Raw genomic sequence first — 10,929 nt, 5'->3', positions numbered from 1 at the left:
CCTGGAGGCAACTGTCTAATACAGAGGGTGGTGTGCGTGGTGCAAATTGGCAGAGGAGATGCTAGAGGTGGGTCCAATTGCAACATTTAAAAGATACTTGGACAGGTACACGGATAGAAAGGATATAGGTCAAATACAGGCAAGTGGGACTGGCTTGGTTAGCCAATTTGGTTGGCATGGACATGTTGGGCCGAAGGGCTTGTTGATCTAACCCAGAGCATTTGGAGGAAACCCACACCATCCCCGGAAGAACATGCAAATTCCACCCAGAGAGTGCCGGAGGTCTGGATGGAACCCAGATTGGTGGAACTGGGAAGTATTTCCACTGATAGTTAGTGCCCATCCAATGTTGGACATTGCTAATTATTGCTTTCAGTTTTTATAAAGCTAAATGTATTCAATTATTTACAATGATAATTATATACAAAATTACCCACCCACCACCATAATACAACAACTACCAAATATTCATATTACTAAATATCAAATGACTACATTACAATCCTGATCCAGGATAGTCAACTTCCCACAGTGCCCAGTGGTCCCGGAACCCTTCCATGATGTCCGTGGACACCTCATGCTCTTTCTCAAGGGAACCCCGGAATGGATGTAATTCCGGAAAAGGGGAAGGCAGTCGGCTCGGACAGAGCCCTCTTCTGCCTGGCATCAGGACCCACAAATGTTGCTCTCAGTGGGGCTGCCCAGGGTTTTCTGACCAAACGGAGATGACATTGAGCTTTGGGTCGTGCTGCCCACTATCACTAGAGACTGCAAACTGAGGCAGGAAATCCTTGAGTGCTCGGATAATTCCCAAGGGAACGTACACCAACTCCCTGTAAACACTCCCTACAGAAACAAGTCCTTGGGCCCAACTCATCCATGCCACCCAAGATGTCTATCTGAGCACTCACTTGCCTGCATCTGACCCATATCCCTTTAAACCCTTTCCATCCATGTAGCTATCCAAATATCTTTAAATGTTGTAACTAGACCCACCGCTACCACTTCCTCTGGCAACTCGTTCCACATAGTTTAGTTTAGAGATACAGAAACAGGCACGTCGGCCCACTGAGTCTGCGCCGACCAGCGATCTTCACAAACTAACACTACCCTACCCACTAGGGATAATTTACAATTTTTACCAAGTCAATTAACCTACAAACCTGTACGTCTTTGGAGTTTAGTTTAGTTTAGATTAGAGATACCATACGGAACAGGCCCTTCGGCCCACCATGTCCGCACCAACCAGCGATCCCCACATATTAACATTATCCTACACACACGGGACATTTTTTACATTTAAAATGTAGACCAATACTGACACCCAGTGGCTGCTTGTAGAAATAAATAACTGCAAATGCTGGTTTATACCGAAGATACCGGGAGTCCTAGCCTGCTCAATCTCTCCCCACAGCTCAGGCCCCTGAGTCCTGGCACCAGCCTTATAAATCAATACTCTGATTGAAGAATGCTACACCTCACATTTCTCTGTTAAATGTTGTCAACCATTCCTCAGCCCACCTGCCTGAAATAGCTGACTTGTTTTAAGAAACTCACCACTGCTGCATGAGATTAATGTGTGCTGTCCCGATCTGAGCCATGATTGAGAGGTTCCCATAATGAAATCATATTCAGGCTGCAGGGAAAACACACAAGTTCATTCAACAACTCCCATCTTCTATATCCTGGAACATTAAGCTGCCCTTCATTCAAACACCTTTCCTTGATGTGTTATTGGTTCACCATTGCCACATGGTTCAATGGTGCTTCATTGTCAAGTGTGCACTGCAAAGTTAAATTATTTTTGCGTAGATCACATATGCACGAGTCATCATATTTTCAGCGCCATTTACAAAAAGTCCAGAGTCCGGTCCAAGCACTGGAGTGGCCCCCGATCCAGGTGACCCCCAGGCTGCTGCAGGGCCTCCTCTGTCGCCCTCGACCAGCTCGGCCCACGAACCAACGTGCCTCCCCTCGCCCGACCACCTGTGTCCCTGGATCACCTCTTGCAGCCGACCTTGATTCCTCTCCTACCGGCCCACTCCTCGCGTCCGCCGTCACCAGCTGCACCCTCCTCCTTGGATCTCAGCTCTTCGGAGCCGAGCTCAGTGGCTTCTGAGCTTCTCCCCTGCGGCCGCGGCACGCTGGGTCTTTCTCTGCGGCGGTGAGTCAGGCCTGCCGCCACCCGTGGCCGCGGGGGCTTAGTGGCTTCATTTGGTCTACATTGGTAGAGTATTGTCTACATTGTCTACAGTATTGGTCTACATTTAGTGGCTTAGTTTGGGATGTACGGGACATGTATTGGACGCATGCAAATCATACCATACATTAGTTGAAACAGGTAGTGCAAAAGAGAAAATAAACTGAGTGCAGAATGTACTGTTACTTCTGCAGAGAATGTGCAGATAGGAAAAAGTGCAAGGGATGCAATAAGGTAGGTTGGGAGAAGGGGATTACATCCTCAGCATGTGAGAGATCCATTCAAGTGTCTGATAACAGTGGGAGAGAATTTGTTCTTGAATCAGGTTATTTTGTTTTTGTATCTTCTGCCTGATGGGAGAGGAGAGAGAGTGAATGCTCAGGGAATGAATGGCCCTTGATTATGTTGGCTGCTTTCCCAAGGCTGTATGAAATGTAGCTGGGGTTACGGGGGAGGAAACTAGTTTGCCTGATGCACTGGACTGCAACCACAATTCTGTGCAGTTTCTGGTAATCTTGGGAAGACCATTTGCCATCCTAAGTGGTGCATCAAGATAGAAAGCTTTCCAGGGTGTGCCTGCAGAAATTGCAAAGAGACTTTGGACATGCTAAATTTCCTTCGCCTCCTGAGGAAGTCGAGGCATGGGAGTGCTTTTTTAACTCTAGCTTCAATGTATTTGAACAGATCAAATTGTTGCTCACATTTACACCTTGGAACTTGAAGCCCTCAACCACATCCATTTTGTGGGAGGAAACCGGAGCATCCGTAGAAAACCCATGCGGTCACAGGGAGAATGTACAAACTCCGTACAGACAGCACCCGTAGGCAGGATGAAACTGGGGTCTGTGCTGCCCCACTTCAGCACCACTGATGGGGACAGGGCTGTGTGGTCCACCTTGCTTCCTGAAGTCAGTGACAAGCTCCTTTGGTTTGCTGACATTGTGGGAAAGGTTGGCTTGATACTATGTCACTGAGCTATCTCCTTCCTGTACTCACCCATCACTGTTCGAGATAAAGTGACTACGATGGTGTCTACTGGCAACTTGTGAAAGGATTTAGAAGAGAATGTGGCCACACAGTTCTGAGCGTACATGGAATATAGGTGGGACCTGGGAATACAGCCTTGCAGGTGATGCAATGATTTTGTAACCCTGTGTGCTGTACCATGCTCTAGGCACAGCGACTTACCTATGAGGCTCTTTCCATGAAGGTGAATGTGCTGAGCCCCCCAGCGCTCCCGCACTCCCTACCCTATGTCTGATGCCCACTGGGCTCAATGTTCAGGTCAATCTTTCCACCTGCCACATTGCTACTGTTCCCCCACCTCTGAGCCTCCCGCTCTACTCATTTAAACTAGGAGCATTGTCAAATCTCTTTGGAATATTGTTTCCCCTCCAGTTTACGTGCACCCATCCCTTTTTTACTGGTCCCACCTGTCCCAACACCCAATTACTAAAGCCTTCTCCCTGCACCATCTTTTTTGCTGCCCTTCAGTAAATTGTGTGCAAGCACACTTAGAATCATAGCGCAACACAAGCCCTTCGGCCCACCTCGTTCATGGTTCATCTACCTGAACAAATGTTATTCTCGCTACAAATGCTGCCTGACCCGCTGAGTTACTCCTGCACTTTGATTTTTGCTCCAGTATATTCTATGTGTTGAATCTTTGTCTTTTAAATGTCCTTATTGTATCTGCATGAATCACTTTGTCTGGCAGCTTGTTCCAAATACCCACCACCTTCTGTGAGAAAACATGGCCTATTAAACCTTTCCCCACTCACCTTAAACCTATGTCCTTGAGTTCTTTGTTTTCCAGCCATGGGGAAAAGATCCTGGAAATAGATTGCATTCATCCCCTCTATGTTCCTCATGTATTTATTACACCTGCACATGATCACCCCCTGTCTTCTACACTCCCATGAATAACATCCTAACATGCTCAGCCTCTCCCTGTAACTCAGCCCCTTGAGTCCTGGCAACATCCTTGTAAATCTTTTCTGCACCTTTCCAGCTTACTTACATCATTCCTCTAGCAGGGTGACCAAAACTGAACACAGTACTCCAATAGAGGCCTCAATAACATCTTATACAACTGGAACATAACATCCCAACTTCTATGCTCAGTGCCCTTATTGAAGAAGGCCTGCACGCGAGCATCCTTGTACTGTATATCTCCCTCTCTAACTGTGCATCATGTTCAGGGAGAACTGGCCTCCACCGCCCTCTGAGGCAGAGAATTCCACAGACTCACAACTCTCTGTGAGAAAAAGTGTTTCCTCGTCTCCGTTCTAAATGGCTTACCCCTTATTCTTAAACTGTGGCCCCTGGTTCTGGACTCCCCCAACATCGGGAACATGTTTCCTGCCTCTAGCGTGTCAAAACCCTTAACAATCTTATATGTTTCAATAAGATTTCCTCTCATCCTTCTAAACTCCAGAGTGTACAAGCCCAGCCGCTCCATTCTCTCAGCATATGACAGTCCCGCCATCCCAGGAATTAACCTTGTAAACCTACGCTGCATTCTCTCAATAGCAAGAATGTCCTTCCTCAAATTAGGGGACCAAAACTGCACATAATACTCCAGGTGTGGTCTCACTAGGGCCCTGTTCGATCCTGTCGGTGTTGTCTGTACGGAGCTTGTACATTCTACCCGTGATGGCGTAGGTTTTCTCCAGGCGCTCCGGTTTCCTCCCACACTCCAAAGACGTGCAGGTTTGTAGGTTAGTTGGCTTCTGTAAAATATTTCCAAGCGTGTAGGATAGAACCAATTGTTGGTCGGCGCGGACTCGGTGGGACGAAGGGCCTGTTTCCACACTGCATCCCTAAACTAAATCTATTGTGTACACTGGGGCCACAGCACCCGGCCTCACAGGAAGGGAGGCAATAGGGATCCCTTTCAAACCACAACTCCATCACTTGGTGAAGGCTTTTGTAAAATTTATTTGGACATAAAAGTTAAAGCTCCAGAACAAAGCAAACAACTTTTAGCATTCTGATTGTCAATACCACACAATACACTTTGTAAAGAGCCATTGCATTGCCAAATGGTACAATGTTAAAAAGGCAAGACTCAATGGCTGAGCTTCAGTCAATGACACTGTGCTGCAATCCAGTGAGCGAGGTGGTCATCTTGCATTAAAAATCAAGCGCCTTATTTAAACATGTTTCATATATTGGAAAAGAAAACAAAACACCTCTTAAAATCTCAATCACATGCCAGTAAGTCAGTCACTGATCTCAAATAGGTTGACGGAACTTTTCCAAACTCCATGCATCATACTAGAAGCACACGAGGGGCAATCTTTCAGGCAGGGAGTAGGAAATGGATTGCAGGGAAGTGAGGAAGATGAAGTGTAGTTATTTACAAGTAAAACGATTCTACCTTCTCCGTTTAAAGCATATCGGACATGGCAGCATTGCAGCACCTGTGATTTCATGTGGTCTTTGTACATTCCAGAAATGCTTGGAACTTTCAAATTATTCGACAACGGACTGCAAAGAAGTCACAACTGGAAACATCTGTCTGGTCCTATTGTGGCCACAACTGAAAACATCTGTCTGGGTCTACTGTCGACACAGCTGGAAACATCTGTCTGGTCCTGTTGTGGCCACAACTGAAAACATCTGTCTGGGTCTACTGTAGACACAGCTGGAAACATCTGTCTGGTCCTGTTGTGGCCACAACTGAAAACATCTGTCTGGGTCTACTGTAGACACAGCTGGAAACACAGTTGCAGTTTCCGTGAAATCCGTGACAATATTTGTACAACCCAGCCTCTTTTTTTGGTTTAGATTTTCAGAAAGAAGAGAACATTTTCAAATACAAAGATAAAAGGTGTCCAAAACATGAGGGGGGGGAGGGGGGGGGGGGGGGCGGGGAGGCGAAGGGTCACTGTTGCTGCCTCCCACACCAGGGGAAGGGGACGGGGAGGGGTGGCAGTTGTTTTGGGGGGTTTCAAGCAACGCACGACCTGGGGGTCTGGGAGGGACTCTCTCCCTGCCAACCACTGTCAGCAAATGTACAAGATGGAAGGAAGCATGAGACTGGTCCAGGGCGGCTTCCTCAGCCAGAGCGTAAAGTTCCTTCATCCCAATCTCTCCACTTGTCACCTTTGTCCAAGCGAGGCCGGTCGATGTCAACACGGACCTTGTCTCGTTGATGCTCGTTGTGGCTCAGTGGGGCTGGCGGGGAGGCAGATCCTTCACCTGCCACATTTGGAGACTGTGCTCCAGCAACATCTGTCCACTTCAACTGGAGGCATGTGGAAAGGATGCCACAGACGTATCCATGTGCCCCCACGCTGCTTCCTCTCCCGCCCCCTGTCCTGTCCGTCCCCCCCCCCACCCCCCACATCATGCCTCCTCGCCTGGTCTAGCACTTGTCATCCTCGTCGGTGTCGGTGAAGGGGTCGGCGAGAGTGGTGGCTCCGCACCGCGCCGCCCGGCTGCGGTAGCTGCCGTTGGGCAGCTGCCAGGGGTGTCTGATGGGTGGGGCGGAGGAGATGGTGTGGGACCTCCCGAGGCTGGTGGCCACGGCTGCCTCGAAGGTGAGTGTCTCCTCGCCCAGCGCCTGGTCCAGGCTGCCCAGCTCGTCGTGCAGGGTCAACGATGGCTCCGAGATGTAGCGCAGCGGCGTCGAGTGCTGGCTCTCGCTCTTCTTGCTCAGGCCAGGCGACTCGCTCCACAGGGTCTTGCTGGGCTGGATCCGCAGCGACTGGTAGCGAGCCTCCCTGCTCCTCGGGCTGGCCTGCACGGAGGAGGGCGCCAGGGTGTCGGGGCACTGCGCCACGGGCGAGTAGGAGATGTGCGGCCGTGGGGTGGTGGGCGTTTGCGGGAGCTGTCTCCGTCCCTGCTTGGGCGTGCTGGCTGCAGACGTGCATGGCATCGGGCTCTCACTCACTGAACTGTTAACCTGGAGATACAGAGAGAAGCACAACATTGAGCAGTACAGCACAGCAACAGGCCCTTCCAACTATAATGTCTGTGCCGAAAAATCTCCTCTCTCTGCACAATGATCCATGACAATAATAAATCTGAACCCTCAATTCCCTGCATATCCATGTGCCTAACTAACAGGTTCTTAGAGGCCACCGTCGTATCTGCGGCATCTGGCGCAGTGGTAGAGTTGGTAGAGTCTCTCAAAGACCCAGGTTCGATCCTGACCACGGGTGCTGCTGTACAGAGTTTGTGCGCTCTCCCCGTGGGTTTTCTCTGGGTGCTCCGGTTTCCTCCCACATTCCAAAGACATACAGGTTTGCATGTTAATCGGCTTCTCTGTAAGTTGTCCCCTAGTGTGTAGGATAGAACTGGTGTACAGGTGATCTTTGGTCGGGAAACAGAATGGCCAGTTTCCATGATGTATCTCGAAACTAAACTGCACCACCATCCCCGGCAGCAGGTTCCAGGCACCCCTCGCCATCTATGTGCCTTCTTCAGACTGTTGGGTTGGGGGAGGGGGGGGGGGGCAAGGGGAGAAAGCTGCAAACGAGGAGGCGCAGGGCACAGCCAGGTGAAGTATAGATGGATACAGGTGAGGGGGGTTTTGATAGGTAGATGGTTGAACAAAGGAGATTAAAAGACAAAAGGTGTGAGATAAGAATAGTGAAGCCAGAGGAGGGAATATAAGTGGAGGGGGAGAAATGGGCACTCATAGGGGAGGTGGTAAAAGAAAGGGGAGAGGGAGGGGGGAGGGGAGAGGGAGGTACATAAATTTTGATTATTTGTTACTCATAGCATTATGTTGTAAGCCAAGTGGAATATGAGGTGTGTGACCTCACTCTGGCAATGGAGGAGGCCCAGAACAGAAAGGTCAGTATGGGAATGGAAAGGGGAATTAAAATGGCCAGCAACCGGGAGATCCAGTAAGCCTTGGTGGTTTGAGCGCAAGCGTTTGGCAAATTGGCCGCCGATCCTATGCTGAAGCTCGCTGATGTAAAGGAGGCCATGTCGGGAACACATGCAGTAGATGAGATTAGAAGAGGTGCACATGAAACTCTGTCTCACCTGGAAAGATTGCTGGGGTCTCTGGATGAAGGAGATGGAGGAGGTATAGGGACAGGTGTTACATCTCCTGCAGTTGTAGGGGGAGGTGCCTGCGGAGCGGGTAGTTTGGGTGGGAAGGGGTGAATGAAGCAAGGCGTTGCGGAGGGAGCAGTCTCTGCGGAAGGTGGAACGGGGCGAGTATGGGAAGATATGACTGGTGGTGGGGTCATATTGAAGGGCGGAGATGTTGGAGAATGATGCGTTGGATGCGGAGGCTAGTGGGGTGAAAGTTGAGGGCCAGGAGAACTATCCTTGTTTTTTCTGGGGTGGAGGGGGAGGAAAAACAGAATGACGGGACACTGAGGAGACACAGGTAAGGGATCCATCTATGACAGTGGGGGAGGAACCATGTTTATTGAAGAGGGTGGTGGTCGAGGGGGCAGGAGGGGGGTGATGGAGGGCTGGATGGGAGGGGGTTGATGGAACTGATTGAGGGGATGATGGAGATGGGTGATAGGAGACTGGAGGAAGCTGATGGGGCAATGAAGTGGGTCGGCCATGATGGAAGGGTTTGATGAGGGGGCTGAATGGGGGCATTGGGGGGGGGGGCTTGAAGGGGCAATGGGGACTGGGGAGAGGCAAAGGAGCGGGTAATATGGGTCTGGTGGGAGGTGACGTGACTAGAGGGAGTGATGGAGGGTTGATCAGGGGGCTGGAGAGGGGTGATGGGGGTGCGTTGGTAACACTGAGCAAACAGAGAAGGCGTGAAACACTGACTAGGAGTGGATGGTGCAGAAGAGTGGCTGTGTTCACCCCTCCCCTTCACCAGGTCCAAGCCCTGTCTCCCCCGGTGAACCCCTTCCCCCTGGTGACCGTCTATCAGTGACCCCCTTCTCATGGTGACTCCTCATCCCCCTGTGACCCCCATCTCCCCTTGGTGGCCCCTCTTCCTAGTGACCCCTCCCCGCGTTGACGATCACCCCTCCCCACGACCCCTCCACGCGGTGACGATGCGCTGGACAGAAGCTGTTTGAAAGATCCTCTGTCCGTGCACCAGGTGGGGTAGGCATGGAGTGTGTGAAGGGAGGGGTGGAGAGAAGACAGGGCGATGAGGAGAGGGGAGCTGACCTTAGACTTTAGAGATACAGCGCAGGAACAGGCCCTTCAGCCCACCGAGTCTGCACCGACCACCAATCAACCCGCACACTAGCACTAGCCTACACACTGGTGCCAATTTACAAATTACCAAAGCCCATTAACCTACAAACCTGTACCTTTGGAGTGTAGGAGGAAACTTGGAGCACCTGGAGAAAACCCACACAGTCACAGGGGGAACATACAAACTCCATACAGACAGCACTTGTAGTCAGGATCCAACCCGGGTCTCTGGCGTTGTGAGGCAGCAACTCTACCGCTGCCCCAATGTGATAGCAGTGTGTGGTGTCGACCTGGGGTGTGGGGAATGGGTGGGGGTGGAGTGTAGAGGACATGAAACCTGGAGATGCAGCATGCTGAAGGGCAAGGGTTACTTATCTGCAAGGTCGTCGCTATCACTGCAGGTCAGTAGAGCTATGATTTGGTATTTGGTCCTGCCAGTTCTGTTCCCTGCCCCATACCCCTGTCCAGCCAACACCCCCCCCATTCTCATTGCCTTCCTCTTCATATTCCACCCACACACCTCACCCACCAGACGCCCTCCCCTCCATGGTCCATCTGTTTACCTCTCCTACAATGGTTCCCACCATCACCTCTCTTCGTTATCAGATTCCCGTGTGTTGCTGCCTATAATGTCTGCACAAGAGATAGGGCCGTTTGAGTAGCCATTAACATTGGCCCTTCTTCACTCGGGGTTAGGAGCCTGAGGCCTACCTGTTCCCGCAGACAGTGTGAATGGCCTGGGCTGGGAGAGCGGGACAGCCTCTGGTCGTGGCACCTGTGTTGCAGGTGCTGAGCCCGCTCGCTTGAGTTGCACAGGGATCTCTCCGGTGACAGCAGGTGCTTTCGCTCCTTGGAACGGCCTCGCTCGCGGCTGCCTGCGGAAGGAAGGGCCAGAACGAGATAAATCACAACTCGGCCATGCGGAGAGTCCTACGCAAACAAACTCAACTTTGAAGACTTTAGACGTTCGAGATACAGCGCGGAAACGGGCCCTTCAGCCCACCGAGCCCGTGCCAATCAGCAATCAACCCGCACACTAGGACATTTGGCAGGAAGAATGGGGCGATGCAATATAGAATAACGTATTACTGTTCTAAAAAGGCCTCAGGACCAGAGGGACCTAGGAGTATGTGTGTACAAATCATTGGGTTTAATTGTTTAATTAGTTTAAAACAGGCCCTTCGGCCCACCTAGTCCATGCCAACCAGCGATCCCTGCACACTAACACTCATGGGCGGAAATCCTGGGGGGGGCGGGGAGAACATGTTCCCCCCCATGCTTTGAGAGGTGGGGGACAATCCCCCCATGTTTTGTAATCCAGACGTTATCAGATGCTTTCTAAGAGATGAATCAGCCCGTTCGCGGGGCCTTTCAGCGCCCGGCGCAGCTTAAAATCAAACTGCTGTATCGAGGCGATCGAGTCTCCCGATGTTGAAGCCCCCGCCGGCCGACGAAAGGCCCCGCGAACGGGCCGATTCAAGCCCCACGATTCTGGATGGACGAAGCTGCTGTTGCTGGAGTTCGGAGTCGGTCACCAACCAGGTCAGCTCCCGATGTTACCATCCACAGGGCCCACGGCCGAAGCCTTG

The 10,929-nt window shown here is 51.1% G+C and overlaps 1 protein-coding gene across 5 annotated transcripts in view; it reads right to left on the bottom strand.

The window, feature by feature from the left end:
- Positions 1-6,315: 6,315 nt before the first annotated feature.
- Positions 6,316-10,929, bottom strand: part of cacna1e (calcium voltage-gated channel subunit alpha1 E) — a 188,751-nt gene continuing 184,137 nt past the window's right edge. For all 5 annotated transcript variants that reach the window (XM_033028317.1, XM_033028318.1, XM_033028319.1 and 2 more), the window contains 2 exons: positions 10,052-10,215; positions 6,316-7,112 (listed from right to left, as the gene is read on the bottom strand). In XM_033028317.1, the coding sequence (XP_032884208.1) occupies positions 6,573-7,112; positions 10,052-10,215 (704 nt within the window). In that variant the 3' untranslated portion in view covers positions 6,316-6,572. The remainder of the gene's footprint in view (positions 7,113-10,051; positions 10,216-10,929) is intronic.

This window comes from Amblyraja radiata, chromosome 10, assembly GCF_010909765.2.
Source record: "Amblyraja radiata isolate CabotCenter1 chromosome 10, sAmbRad1.1.pri, whole genome shotgun sequence".
NCBI classification, from domain to species: Eukaryota; Metazoa; Chordata; class Chondrichthyes; order Rajiformes; family Rajidae; genus Amblyraja; species Amblyraja radiata.
Note: the sequence above shows the minus strand (reverse complement) of the source record. Positions and strands in the feature narration are given on the sequence as shown.